Genomic DNA, 15,803 nt, shown 5'->3' with positions numbered 1-15,803 from the left:
AAAAATGCATTATTTCAAAATTTTATCCTTGTCACGAGGATCTTTTTATTTTTACATTGTGAGATTTTGTAAATTTTTGTCTTATACAGTTTTGTTTCGACCACTTATTTGACCTGACTGTACGCCCCATGCATCCTTATACTGAGAAAAAGTTCATTTCTTATAGTAACTAGAAAAATTCAGTAAAACAGGTATCGCTAAAAAATCTTTTCGAATATTGTTGGAATTAGGAAAAACGAGATACGCGTAAACATTTTGCGCTATCGTCGATCCTTTTTTGGTAATTGCAACGCAAAATCAGCCCGTTCGGTTTACTCTACTTTTTTAGTTAAACAAGGCTTCAACGTCAATTTACTGTTGCACAAGCATTAAATTTTCGCAACAGTTGCAAGAAAATATAGCATCAGCGATCGTAATGAGAAAGAATAGCAACGGATACTAGAATTTCCGGTAACAGCTAGAAAACTAATTTTCACTTTCTACCTAGAACTATATTTTTCGATTATGGTAAAAAACGAAAATAGTTAAGAACCCAGCGGTAACCGGAACTAAAAATTTCTCTCAGTGTAATACGCTGTTTCCGTTGTTGCTGGTGCTGCGCTTGTGCATTTCCTGCAGAGGTTTAAAATCGAACAAATAAATAAATATGCGCGTCACGTGAAATCGGAGTTTGATCGAGGGATCACTTCACGCACTTCTCTCATAACGCCGGGTGATTGATCGGCGAAAATTGCGTCACGCTGCAAGGCAATGTGCCTGCGCTCGAGTAAATAAATCATTAAATTGTTTATCCTTTGAACCGCGTGTACTGCGGTATAATAAATATATTTATTATACTTGGGTTATATCTCGTAAACTCTTGGCTCAAACATTCTATTAATATAAACACGCGATGGTCCGCACATTCGAGATTGTAACTGGAAAAAATGTGCCCGATGCCCAGGTTTCCTTACATAACTTGACACGTTCTGTAAATTTCACTTCGAGATGCTTCGTTTGTAATAATAATTATAACTCTGTCTTAATTTATACACACTTAACTTCTTACTTTCGTAACGATTACGCGTATATATATATATATACATATTATAAATGCATGTATATATTACGTATAGGTATGTGGCCGAACGAGTTCCGTTGTACCAAACTCACGATTCACTTTTTTTTTTTTTTTTTTATCCCACTGAGAAACCTGGCTAAAGTTTACTTTTACGAATGGGTATGGAATATAATAATATCTTAAAAAAATATTTCATCTCTACGATCAATGAAAATGATTTCACCTGTTAGCTCCTTTGTAACAACGTAAAATCCTCTATTCAAAAAAAAAAAAGATACTCCACGTCGTATCGTGTACAAAACATACGACCGAGTTTAAGGAAATTCCAAGTTTTTGAGGTAGGCAATTAAAGTGAAAGCGGCGGTGTGTTCTTTTACACATTTGCCAAAATATTAGCTCGTACCGTTCGGGTTGAAGGTATTAAGAGGAGCTGATTGTGGTCCAATTTGAATGCGAAACTCGGCATTTCCATACAATTAATTAAACTAAGGATTTGAGCTGGATTTGCGTTTTAAAACCGCGATGTAAATTCATACGGGAAAGCACGCAGTCGTTTTCCGCAAACGCCTGTGCTAGACTTGCGTTACTTGCGTGACCGTGTGATTTGTCCCCGTGTTACCGTTGTTTTCCCCATTCTGCGGTATCGGCATCCATCTCCCAAAGAGTTTCGATCTTCCGAAGAGCTGGTTGAACGTCATACGGAACTGCCTGCTCATCGCGCAGTAGAGGATGAAGTTTATGGCCGAATTGATCAGCGCAAGGATGTCCATCACTTCACCTGTTGGACAAGATAAATTTACACGTGATTAACCAACGAATCGGCACCCCGTTCGAATTCCCGAATTCTCAAAGCTCTCGGGTCTCGGAGCCGGATGAAATTCTACCCTTGCAAATGACCCCGGCGATTATTTTACGAGGGACCAGAGTTCCGAGGTCAGGGGATAACTATTTGTCTCTTGGGAATATCAGCCCTCCTTATCCTGCGACTCTGCAAACCGGGTCACTGGTATCGGCACCTGTGTAGGCCGATCCACCCAACTTTCCATCAGCTTTTACATGCTATTTTTATGATACGATACCAAAATCCTTAAGGGGTTAGGCCGCTGTGGAAGTTTCAAAAAGTTGTTGTTGTGTTTTTTTTTTCAAACATTTTTATAAAAGATGTTAAACGATGAAAAAAGATAAAAGATGAAAAGTGCTAAAGGAATCGTAGACGCTAAGCCGTGTGAGAATTTTACAGTGTCCTAGAAAGAATGCGTTGACCACGTGCATAAGAGGATGGACACCCGATTGCGTAATTGAAAAAATAAATAAATAAATAAAGTAAAAGGCCTTGGCGGAAAAGGAAAGTTGACCGTAAAGATAATTGACAGAATTTTACTATTTATTACGGATCAACGATCCGAAGAAATACCGAATCAGTTTTCCGTATCGAAAACTTTGAACGCGTGTTTCTCGAAACTACATTTTATCAAGTCAACCGGACTCCTGACTCGAAAAAATCTTGATTGATTGACTTGAAATTTTAACTGTATATTCACAATTGCATTATGCATATAAGTACGTAGGATTTTCTCGATATATTACAGAATTTTTTTATTTATAAACAATTTTCGGACGATTTTTTCTTAGAATTTTAAACTTTTATTTCAATAACGTGCCGTTTTTGTAAAAATGGTTGTATCAAAAAAATCCTACGCATTTCTGTAGCTGTTCGCGTGTGTAATCGAAGAAAAAAAAAATTTCATTCACCGTAAATTAAAAATTGCAGGTGCAGTTGATCCGGCCGCGCGCCTTTGAAAAAAAAAGGCTTCTTCGAAGAAAAGCTGTGCTGCCGCCATTTTATTTTATATTACTTTGAAAAAAAAAAATAGTTCATCCAATTTATGATACGTACAATTAAGGACCTTTTTCAGAATTTTGATTTACTTCTCCACGAGACGTGCAACCTACAAACACATCATGCGTTAACCGAAGTCGCGTTCGTTCCTGTACGTTTTGATTTTGCATATTTACTTTCATCGTAACCTTTGACATCCGCTATTAAAATGTCGTTTTCAATTGATGCAAGGTAGTAAAACTAAGCAGAAATAACTGAACGATCATAACCTCTAAATTAGCACTGATTGTAAGCTTTCAGGAACGATATTACGCTAAATTTGTACCTTCAACGGAGTTCCTAAGTTTCTATGTATAAACATTGTTAATTTACATTATAGGCTCTGAAGATGGTTGACCGTGCTTTGGCCGAAGTCTCAGCCGAAAGTAATGCAGTATATGTATAATATGAGAACAGTTTACACCCACGAGTTTTAATTCTACGATAATTCTCCACGGTCAAGAAAAATTTCGCATGTTACTATTTACGAAAAACACGTTGACGGATTTTATTACGTTTTCGAGTCGAACCTTTGCTTTCAGATTTCTGGCCGTCTGGAAGAAGTAAGATCTCATGTTTTGAGTAAAAGAATCCGATCTTTCTGAATATCAAACTCATTTTAAGGTAGATCGTCTGGAACTGCTGAATGATTAATTTTTTTTTCGCGACATTTTTAGTCCTGTAGGTATATGCAAAGAACTAAGAGGATTCAAACTGCTGCTTGTTTGTGTGGAAAACGTGACAGTTTGGAGTATATTATAACATTATTAGAGTATGATAAAAATGGGATCATAGTTGAATTGCTGTATACAAATATTCCAGAAATTACGAATTTTTTTAATACATTTAATATTTTTCGGAAATTCATATCGAACAAGTACAATCCAATTTCAGTCAAATTTCCGGTGAAGGGTCGTGCTCCGAATTCACGTAAAAAATTGCGACAATTTATTTATATCCACTCTGCAAATACAGAACAAAAATGTAGAAAGAACGTGTTTTTCCGTAGTTGCTGAGGATCCACCGTTAAAATGGATTCTATGTACGGAAAGATCATACTTTTTTTCACACAAAAAGCACCTTGACTCATATCTTATTTCCGATAATAGAAAGTGCCGAACATTCGAAAACAAATCTTCAATTTTGAACCGTGATAAAATTTATAAGCCTGTTTCTCGTAAATGGTAATATTTAAATCCCAGAAAATAAGATGATTTCCACATCTTACAATCAGTGTAAAGTAAGTAAATATCTAGGTTGCAGCCAGACGTAGATTTTCACCTTTCAAAAGCTGGCCCATCGGTCCATAAATGCATATAAGTTAATATTTTTTTTCAAATTTTAACCCCAGCTTTAACCAGAGTATCGTATTATTTTCCACCGTTTTGTAACTCAAGTTATTCGAAGCCTGTTGTTCTTTTCCCAGTTCCTTTCACCTGATTACAATGATCAGCTTTTGCAGTATTTGCGATTATATCCATGTAGCGCAGGGCAAGAACTGGCCGTCTTAACTTAAAGCCGATATTCCGTATCATTTATTTTTCTCGCCTGAGAATTTCTTTTTATACTCTGAATTGGGATAAATTTATTATTTTCTGAATCGAATACTTGTTTCGAACGAAATCTTGTGAATGAAAAAGTTTTCGCTGTAAAATTATCCCGATTTGCATCTTTAATGACAATGAATCGCGTTACGTGACTAATATAACCAATCGAGTTACGTCGACTCTAAGCCTTCGGTGAGATTACTGAGATTTGTTCTTCTACATGCCGTTTTCGGACGAACGTTTTTCCGCAGTAGGAAACACAAACGTGAGGGAGAAAATAATGGAAACACGAGAGAATTTCTGTAATTGACTTATTGCTAAAGTAATTAGACTAACACCGGTGCTTTGCTTTTAAAATGTGAAGGAAATTTGATCGAATTACGGGGAGCATGATTGGGAATTAATCGCTTAATTGATTCGATCTCTTTATCCGCATTACGTCTCCTCTTTTGCAGTATTTTGATTGTAATAAACGTGTCCAGTTATATCGCGTTGATTTGACTGTTGTTATATTTTCAAGCTAGTCAATTGAACTTTGACATTTCACCTAGAGGGAGAAATATAGAAGTCAGGATTCCCACGTTTTTCATGTATAAAACTGACGAAAACTGACGTGTTGTTAAAAGAAAATATTCAAGGCGCCATATGGTTGAATGTATAAATAATATCATCTCAAACATTTTTTTTTCCCCGATACCCGCATGTTTTTTCTTTTTCCATACCTCTTATATTTCGTCTATACGTACTCGTTGCGATTTATTCATGGGAAACGTTTTAAATCGTCTGCCCGATTATACACGAAAAATTTGGAGGTTTCGAGATTTTATTATACAGAGGATTTTCCCCAAGGCATTAACGGCGATGAGAAGGCGCAGTTGAAAATTACAAAACGCCCTTTCTAACCGAGATAAATTAACGGCTTACATGGTTGTACTTTTATACTTTGAATAGTTTGCAGCTTCTTCGGCCTTGGATGCCAGAAAAATGAACGTTAAATTTCACCCCAAGTAAAAGGGAAAAGAGTGGATTGAATCGAATTTGTCTTAGAACGCCCCGCGGTTTGCGCAGTTGGAAAAAAAAAAAATGATACAATTCGGAAGAAGAGAGAAATTGGAAGGAAAAAGGTCAGTGCAGGTACTTGAAATATTCCGTGAATGCACTGAAAGAAATTTTTAGTTCCGGTTACCGCTCAGTCCTTGACTATTTTCATTTTTTACCATAATCGAAAAATACAGTTCTAGGTAGAAAATGAAAATTAGTTTTATAGCTGTTAGCGGAAATTCTAGTATCCGTTACTGTTCTTTCTCGTTACGATCACTGTTACTGTATTTTCTTGCAACTGTTGCAAAAATTTAACGCTTGTGCAACAATAAATTGACGTTGAAGGCTTATTTAACTGAAAACGTAGAGTAAACCGAACAAACTGATTTTGCGTCGCAATTACCAAAAAAGGATCGACGATAGCGCAAAATGTTTACGCGTACCTCGTCTTTCGTAATTCCAACAATATTCAAACAGTTTTTCTAACGATACTTGTTTTACTGAATTTTTTTAGTTACTATAACAAATAGAATTTTTCTCAGTGCGTAAAAGTTGACACTCGAAACTCGTACTGATCTACCACGAACCCATTTACGTGCTTTAATTTCACGGTATCGATTCTGGTGTCAAATGGTCTTGCGGCCGTTGAAGTTCCGTCATTTGGCCGGTGGCTGATATCGTTCGAGAGCAGCTTAAATTTTCAATCGTGAAAAATTGTTTGATCCATTATCAACCGGACACTCTTCACCTACTTAGTCATAGAGTGTTCAAATTTACCATGTTGAAATTTTTTCACTCTCAAGTATCTCGAACAAGTTTAGTTACACAGACACGCCGCTGAAAGTTTGCACAGTGTAATTTAGTCTCCACCTCCGTAAGATACCGTGCAATAAGTGTGTGGATTTGATTTATTTATTTCTCAAGTTCTTTGCTTCGGAATAATTAAGGAAACACAAATAGCTACATTTTCGACAAATCGTGTCAATTTGCATGATCGAATATTGAATGAGAATGGAAAAAACGAAGAAATGGAAGCTCAAAGTGCTGCTGACTTTGAGTGAATTCAATTTGGTAGAAAAGTGTACTTTTAACTTGGCGTGAATACTTGTAACAAATTGGAAACCTCTGATTGAAGAAATCGTTTATTTATAAGTTCAAACTGGTTTTATACCAAAAAAAAAAAAAAAAAAAAAAAAAAACGACCATTGCTTGCATGTTTATTTTATTCAGTTAGTTCTATTTGACGTTCAAATTTCAGTTAACCGTTAGAAGCAGTTGTTTTTTGCTTGGCGTTTCGAATTTTTTCAAGAAATTGTGGTTTGCGATATTATTTTTTGGGGCTTTCTAATAAACGAACTAATACGATGTATTTAAAATAAAATCACATTTGTGTCTATGTAACTTTCAGGCGATTACTTCAGAGAATTTATTTGGTAAGAGCTACAATTTCTGCTAGACGATATCGCGTTTCTTGTATTTTACAAAAATGTTTATTATACGTATACAACGCTTCTGCGGTCGTTGAATTTAGGACTTGTTCACTACGAATTAAAGTTTCTTTTTCCAGTATTTTTCCCCATCTCAAACCGATCCACTTATCTTATCAAAATCAACCTGACTGACAGCTTCTAAAGTTAAACAAACCTACCCAACAACAACTAAAATAATCGTGCGGTACGAATTCATTTAAAGTTATTCAAAATTAACGTAAGCGTAACTGAAAAGTGTATCTATCAGGCAATTGAAAGAGAATCAATTTAGGAATAATCCGAGGTACGATACCCACTTAAAAAGTAAATTACATTCTCTTTTTCTCGTTCAAAAAATTGTACCGATAGAATTACGATCTTCGCAAGATTGTTAATAACTGTACGTTTTCGGTTGAAAATTGAAGATTTATAAAAACATTTTTCGCGACATTGACGCGTTTTGGTTCTCAATTTTTACACAATACGCATCCCACATGACTAGCGTCATTTTTTCATCGACACTTTTTCGACCAAAGTACATTCACACGTGATCTATCATATTTCCATAAGCATGCGTCCCATCGCGTGTCGGATGACTGGGCAAGAGATTTCGCACACATCCGCGACCCCTTTTCCCGAATACAATTCCTCGCGTTTCCTGCAAGAGACCAACGGCTCCCGGTCTTTTCACACACGTGTTTTCATGCACGACACACAGAAGCAATGTAACACGCGCGGTACACTTCCCCAAACAAAATAGGATTACTTTTCAGCGTCACGAACCGCGGAATTCGAGTGAACTTCCCTCGGTTCACTTGAAAAATTACTTTCGCCAGAAACTCGTTACAGCGAGCCATTTTTGAGAAACTAATCGGATGGAGAATGAGGCAGAAATTCTATTAGACGACTTTGGTCAACAGCAATGAGAGGAAATTCCGAAGGAGAGAAGAAAATTCTAACGATCTCTATGCCTGTTCAACTTTCGTTCTCATAAATTTCGGCCAGTTTCTAACTAGAAGGTATATCACGGAGCGTTACCGCTGGCCATGGTCACCATGGGACAAACGTAGCATGTGTAATCTCGTTGAATGTATTTTTACCGAGTTTAACGTAGCAGGTGTCAAAGAACTTGGCGCCGAGCATGACGCTGAGGAGACCCATAACACCCTGGGGGAATTCGGTGATGAGAAATAGGAGAAGAACGGCGAGAAGCATTCTGGTGGTCCTGTCGGTCTGTCGTTCCTTATCCATATGGCGGGATGGTTTTTTACGTGTTTTTTTCCCGTCGTTGGCGTCGGTAGATTTGTTCACAGTCTTTACGAGGGCGGCGGAGGTGAGTTTTTGCCGGCGTTTCTTGGCCTCGACGAGAGCGAGGATGAGCTGGAGGCTGAGAATGGTGAGAGCGATGCAAGGTATGATCTTGATGACAGCGCCGTATATCCAGAGGTTCATGTTCCTCAGGAAAGGATAAGCGATTGCCGTCTGGCTGTAGTTGACGAAGTACAACGTCGCGTTCACCGCGTCTTCGGGCACCGAGTGGTTCGTCTGGTTCAAGTCTACCGCGTTTCCACTCGCGTCGATCAGCATGGTCCGAGGCTCCAGACTGAAGGTCAGGTACAGTGGGACGCAGATTATCGGGCAAATCACGTAGGCGCCAGCTATCGCGAGCATCGTCCTGTTGATGCTGCAGAGTTCGCGGTTCTTCTGGGGAAAGGCGACGGCGATGTAACGCCATATCGCCAGCGTCACTGTCAGCCATATAGAAATCGTGTGGAAGACCTGGGCGAAGTTGGAGTGGAAGAGGACGAAGAAGCTCCAAGGGTAGGTGAACTGCTCACGTCGGGGACGGTGCAGAAGGTACATGTGGCTGGCGTACGGAATGTACTCGAGCATGACGAGGAGGTCGGCAACCGCCAGTCCTGTCAGGATCGCGTTCGTCGGCGAGTTCATCTCCCGACGGGTCAGCACCGCTATGTTCAAGGTGTTCGCCACCGAGCCGAAGAGGCAGACCAGGAGGCTCGCGTATCCGTGGACCTGGATGTAGCTCGTGTGGAAGGCGTCCAGGGTCCCGTTCAAGCTGCAGCTGAAACCGTCCTCCTCCTCGAACTCCGCTGTCTCGTTGGTGAAGTTCATCATTGGAGAGAGTCGTTCAGGTCACGATTCGTTTTGTGCTTGATAAAACCGATCGCTGTATGACTTTCTGCACATTCTATCGTCACCCGATACGAAATGTTAGCTGGTGTCGCGGTATCTACGCGGATTCGTCGGTGATCGAAGGTTGATCGAGATCGAGATCACCTCTTCTTCCTAACAGTCATTTGTCCTCATTCGTCGAATCGCAACCGGGCGCCTTTTTCGTACGATCGTTCGGCGCGCGGACTGACATTCTTCACTCTAAACCATCGTCCGGTTTCACTTTCGGTTCTGTTCTTATCGCGAAGTCCCGCGTTTCGTCGGATGATGCCCGGCCGACGTGGACGACGCGTTTCGCGTGTCAACTTCGAATGAAGACTTGAAGAGACGCCGTGCCTCCCGAGACGCCGGGCGTCCCGACGCTGGCGCCTGCGCCAAGCCGATTACCTGATTCCATGCGCCTCGTGCTGTCGCCTGCATCCACCAGCCTTTCACACACGTTCCGCACTCCCGTCTGACTCGGCGTGCCGGAATCATATCGAATTTCAGGTGCGCTCGAGGATTTCAGCCGTTCTCTCATCGCCGTCTTTCGGATTCTCCTTCGTCGTTCGACTTCCGTTGTTTCGAACGAACGTTCCATCTTTCCAGACTCCGCATTGGGACGATAAATTGCTGCCACATATCAAGTGGCATTACACCCTGAGCCTCTGTCTTGACGTTTCTCTTCGCTGGCCAGAGCTAAGTCGGAGACTACGTTTACTGGATTATCAACGCACCGAGAGTTTCTTCCAAAAAAAATTGGAGAAATCAGGAGAAATACGCGGCAATCAGGCTTTTGTTTGATCCTTCTTCTCAAGTATAAAGCACGACGATTTCAAATCAGATTATCGGTAGCTTCCAGGAGAATTGTACAGATTCGCTTTGACGGATTGCTGCTCGACAACTTTGATGTTCGTTGTTAATCACGTCTGAGAATTGGTATTAACTATGCAAAATTCGATTTTGCATTCCTAATTTTGGCGAATCAAACTTCAGCGATTGGCATGAAATTTTCATGGAATATTTTAGTCGACTGCGGAAACACGCTGTGAAAGTTCTTTGACTTTGACTCAAAATAGCGACCGACAAGACTCGGAATTTCATACGTGAGCTTTTATTCTCAGTTCGCAAATAGTTCTTAACAAATTTTCAACTAGTGGAAGAGCGGTTGGATCAATTAGTTACGAGGTGCCAGAGTTTTGGTACCCTAATAATTTCAAGACTCGAAAACTGTCAGGCCTCTGGATCTTCATTGGAAAGAGAAATAACTTCTACAAATTTCCATTACGCTAATTGCTCATTCCAAGACCTATATATCCATCTGTGATAACTTCTGAACCGTGGAACTATATCGTTAGAAAAATCCAGCCAAGAAGGAGTTTCGCAAGAATATTTCACGAATACGTTGAGAATAAACTTTTCCATTTGCAATTCATTGAATCAATCAAGAGGTTATAATTACACGTATATATAAACGTTAAAGTAGACGATCTGCTTCGTAAATATAATCCGGTAATTTTCTGGCCATTTTTCATTTCATTTTTTCCCAACTAGATTGGTTTTGAGGTCGACGCTCTCATCTCCACTCGAATGAGCCTCTTGAATCGCTCATTGGTTCTCTCTCTCTCTCTCCTTCTCTCCCTTCAGATTTAATTATTTCGAGATAGGTATCTTGGAATGACATCGTGTTTATTTTTCATATCTCTATGGGCTTTTAATCAAGTCGAACCTCCGTTACATTGGTTTTGGTCTTCTAACATTCCAGATGTTTGATAATGCGCCTGAGAGAAACGTTTGATTAAACGAAATGTGGGTCGCTATTTACGTTCGCGAAGATTTACGTAAGTTCCTCACCGTGCTGGATCTATCAAACAAATCATAACGGTATTTATAGACGTAGAGAAACAAATTACGATGTAAAATGAAAAAATTAGATTCGCTCTTTCCTAATCAAACGCCGAATGTTCTTCGCGTCGAATTCTCAGCAGTGCGCGGGTCACGGTTTTTCATCCAATTTGTGCTCAGCATGTTTTGAAAATTCACTGATCTGGCAGAACGAACAGTCGAACATTTGTTATTCGTTAATGAGGCTCAGAATGAGGAATCTGTAAAAAGTATTAAACACGTCGATTTTTTAATAGAAAAGTATTTTCGTTCGATAAATTCGTACGTTATTATACAGCTTTCACTCGTTTCGACTGAATTGGATAAAAAACTTTGTGTTGTTTATGTTTTCTGTTTTCCTATTCGTCCACACAAACAATGGAAGCGGATTATAAACAACGATTTTAAAATAAAACACTAGGCTGAAATATTTAAAAAATAAAAAGGAAACGGAAGATCTTGATCAGTGATATTTTGAGAATTCAATCGGGCTTGATGAAAATCAGGAGCAAATTGATATTTATGATTTCGTTTCCGCCTGTCGTGTTTTGAGTTAAAAATTCGTTTCAAAAAGTGGTTCGAATTTACGAAACGTTGCGTTCGTAATAATTCTTGAACTTGGAACTACGATATTTCCGTTAATCCGTTCGGTACACTGAGAGAAATTTTTAGTTCCGGTTACCGCTCAGTCCTGGACTATTGTCATTTTTTACCACAATCGAAAAATATTGTTCTAGGTACAAAACGAAAATTGGTTTTTTAGCTGTTATCAGAAAGTCTAGTATTTGTTGCTATTCTATCTCATTACGATCACTGTTACTATATTTTCTTGTAACTTTTGAGAAAATTTAATGCTTGTGCATCAATAAATTGACGTTAAAGCCTTATTTAACTAAAAAAGTAGAGTAAACCGAACAAACTAATTTTGCGTTGCAATTACCAAAAAAGAATCCACAATAGCGCAAAATATTTACGCGTAATTCGTTTTTCGTAATCCCAACAATATTCAAACAGTTTTTGCTAACGATGCCTGTTTTATCGAATATTTCTAGTTACTATAACAAATGAAATTTGTCTCAGTGTACATGTCTTAATTGTTCACATAAAACGAAACAACTAAAATTAACCCTTTCAGTCATGCATTTTTCATCTGCACCGATTTCGATGAAAATTGGTACTTGGGGGTTTTCGGGGTCGCTGATTACGAATCTGACATTGGATTTTCAAAATTCAAAATGGCGGATCCAATACGGCGGACGTGAAATTCCAAATACTCATTAATTCTTCTAAAACTTTGTACTCCGGAGTTTTCGGGGTCGCTGATTACGAATCTGGCATTAGATTTTCAAAATTCAAAATGGCGGATTCGATATGGTGGACGTCAAGTTTTATATCTTACATCTTTCTGCTCAATATTTTGGCCTGAATTTAGTCATTTGAGGGATTTTGGAATGGCTGATTACGAATCTGAAGTCATAACCTTATAATTTCTAAATCCAAGGTGGTAAATGCCATCTGATCTTTCTTTGTCTATATTCGTGTCTCTCTCTTAGCCCTACCCAGAACTAACGACGAGGACGTGGAGATCATCTAGTTCCACTTTTTTGTTTGTTTTTTTTCTGTTTTTTGTTTTTTTGTGTTTTTTTATTGTTTTTTTCTTCTGGTTGTTTTTTTACAATATCCCTATTATAACGCACGCATGCACATACATGTATATATCAATGATAATGATAAGAAACCACGGATTTTAATTATCTCAAATTTCATCTCAAATTAACTGAAATATTTATTTTTAATGTATATTTGAAGGAATATTCCTGATACAGTAAGATTTTACGTGATTGAAATTTTTATTGTCACATTGCCCAATTGGATCGACTATAGCGGATCCACCATTTTGAATTTTCAAAATCTGACCTCATATTGGTGATCAGCGACTCAAAAAACTCCTAGATACGTATTTTCAGAGGCCTTGGTTCAATGCTAGAGCTCTGAGGTGATTTTTGAAAAGGTGGGACCGTAGCGGTCCCCCTGTGACTGAAAGGGTTAAGCTCACACAACGAGGTCTTGCAGTTTTCTGGATTTTCTTTTCTCAACGCCTTCGTTATCAAACCAAGCGTAAGCGTAGCTTCATCCAAGCTTATGAATTGTTTGTAGTAGACTCGCATATGCAATGAGCACCAATGCGCGTAGATACATTTTCCCCTAGGATGGAGCTGATACCACTTTTCTCACTCTCTACACACGCGTACACCTGTGCAATTAACAAAAGGGATGAAATTTCAATTTCACTCCGGGGAATTCATACATCCGTACATCTGTATAGTGGAATATACGCTGTTCCATGCAATTCATGCGCTAGCGAAACTACACAATCATAGCGGAGTTGCGAATAGTGTAATTTTTATCTTCCTCGGGCGTGACTGGCGATCATTTATTCAAGTGCGACGAAATGGGAGTAGCAATAGTTGGGTCTTGTGCCTAGATAGGTCGTACTTATGTACCTGAGTACACACACACATATATGTATATATATATACATATATATGTATATATTACGTAGGTACGCGTGGTGGAAGAAAAAATTAGAACAATTGAGATAACTGCGGGTAAGGTGAGTAATAACCGAGTGTCGGCGTGATGATGATAATCGTAATTTCTGACTGTTTCATTTTTTACACATTTTTTTTTTTTTTTTTTTTTTTCATTCTGCAAATTAAAAGCGTACGGTTATAACGTTGCAATTCATTCTAATTAACCCTTTCCCAGTTCACAAGGGCTTTATTATTAAAATTTTACAGAATATTGCGCCACACTTGTCATATACTACGTTTGTAGAAAATTTTGTAGAAATTGCTACAAAATAAATGAAATTGTGCAACAAGAGAGATAGTTTCAAAGAAGTAAAGGGATAATGAAGGAAAGATTTTATAAAAAGAGAAAATTGTTAAGGCGAAAGATTTTGATTGCTTGCGGCAATCGAATTGGTTTGTATAGTGACGAAAATTACCGTGAAAATTACTATTTTTACGGCTTGCTTTTGTTTAGTTTTCCTTCATTTTAATTAGAAAAAATCAAGAGTTTTTTTCAAATCTACTTTGGGATTGATAAATTATACGGGGTGAAGTTATTCATTGATATCAGTGTCGCGTGTGTTTTTATACGACGTAAGAGTTGAAAATTTGTGAAGTCATCGCATTTTCTAAACTTGGAAAATCGTTTCATCCTACGGTTTTTACATAAAAAAATCTTGTGCTACAACAATTTTCTCTCTTTTTTTTCTGTTTTTTGCGTTCATTCATTAGTCTTAAAATAAGCGACCGAAAGTTGGCTCATGACGCCGGAAAATCGTCCCCACTTTGTCCGATGCTCGCAAGCGTGTGTAACGTGTATTAATCGCATAAACTCGTGTTTTAGAATATTCGCAACCATCATTCCGCAGACTGTCGCTGCCGTTACGTTCTATGTAATAAAATTACGTCGGTCAGAGTTATAAAACCAGCCGCTGATCATCGCAGTAGATGAAATTCGTTTACAAATTTACCGATCAATCCATCGCGATGGCGAATTATGTCCTCTACCCGATGTGCTAATAAAGAGTGATCGTATGTATGTGTGTTACGTATGCATAATTCCGCCCACATCTTTGCGAAAAAAACGATTCGACGAAAGCGCTCAGCTTCCGTACGGATCAGACTCTCCGCTTTAATGCTCGTCGATCGCAAAAAAGGGAATAAAGTACCAAGAAAAGCCAACAAAAAAAAAAAACGCAGAATAAAAATATCAGGAATAAATTAAGTATAACGAAAAGATCTAAACCACCTTGTACTATTATTTTTTGTGTATGCAATTTTTTGTTTTTTTATTTCATTTTTCATTGATATCATTATTTACTTATCCATTTACTTGCTGTACTGTTTGGCGAGTCGGTGTACAAACAATTCCCCAAAGAATTGGCGGAACGAAGAAGCACTCCGTGCAAAAAATTTTCTCCCATACAACTACGTGCGCGGAAAGTATTTTGCATATAATTTGGCAAAATTTAAACGAACGGGTGATGCCAAAATTTTATTCCACGTCTCGCTTCACAAGGAGATGCTCGATTCTATATTCACATAACGTGTGGTGTGTTATGTGTATGTAACCTGTGTATCCTTTATTCATATAATTTAGAGGAACTCGGTATTTCACGTCACGGCGCGAAATGTAGAAAAGGAGAATATGGAATAAAAAGGATACTCATAAAATTTATCTCAGTTTCTTTGTTTCTTTTTATATTCGAGTACAAAAAATACATTTAATAAATGACGGAACTTTTTTTTTTACACTTTGTATTTTTGGATATATTTTTATTATTATTTACTTAGAGTTTGGAGAATGGGTCATCGGTTTCAATCAAAAAATCGAGTTCAGGTCAATGGATTCGTCATCACTGCATTTACATCGAGGAAATATTTGATCGCGATTACCGGCAAAAAAGTATATATTTAGTACCCAAATTGGATTATACGTACACTGAGAAAAATTTCATTTGTTACAGTAACTAGAAAAATTCAGTAAAACAGGTATCGTTAGAAAAACTGTTTGAACACTGTTGGAATTACGAAATCTGAGGTACACGTAACCATTTTGCGCTATCGTCGATCGTTTTTTGGTAATTGAAACGCAAAATCAGTTTGTTCGGTTTACTCTACTTTTTTAGCTAAACAAGGCTTTAACATCAATTTATTGTTGCACAAGCTTTAAATTTT

The 15,803-nt window shown here is 38.1% G+C and overlaps 1 protein-coding gene across 1 annotated transcript; it reads right to left on the bottom strand.

Annotated features, from left to right (window-relative positions):
- Window positions 1–499: 499 nt before the first annotated feature.
- LOC107226690 (G-protein coupled receptor dmsr-1) lies at window positions 500–9,483 on the bottom strand. Its single transcript, XM_015667583.2, has 2 exons — window positions 8,097–9,483; window positions 500–1,838 (listed from the first exon to the last, which is right to left on the bottom strand). Exons 1-2 carry the CDS (start codon window positions 9,130–9,132, stop codon window positions 1,633–1,635), a joined length of 1,242 nt encoding a protein of 413 aa, XP_015523069.2. The 5' UTR covers window positions 9,133–9,483; the 3' UTR covers window positions 500–1,632.
- Between the last annotated feature and the right edge of the window lie 6,320 nt (window positions 9,484–15,803).

Source organism: Neodiprion lecontei, chromosome 5, assembly GCF_021901455.1.
Source record: "Neodiprion lecontei isolate iyNeoLeco1 chromosome 5, iyNeoLeco1.1, whole genome shotgun sequence".
In the NCBI taxonomy this organism is placed as follows: domain Eukaryota; kingdom Metazoa; phylum Arthropoda; class Insecta; order Hymenoptera; family Diprionidae; genus Neodiprion; species Neodiprion lecontei.
Note: the sequence above shows the minus strand (reverse complement) of the source record. Positions and strands in the feature narration are given on the sequence as shown.

Excerpts from the sequence above, each read along its gene's own strand:
- LOC107226690 (XM_015667583.2), bottom strand. The coding sequence starts at position 9,132 with ATGATGAACTTCACCAACGAGACAGCGGAGTTCGAGGAGGAGGACGGT. Across the intron at positions 1,839-8,096 it reads CACCTGCTACGTTAAACTCG|GTGAAGTGATGGACATCCTT; the intron begins GTAAAAATACAT and ends CTTGTCCAACAG.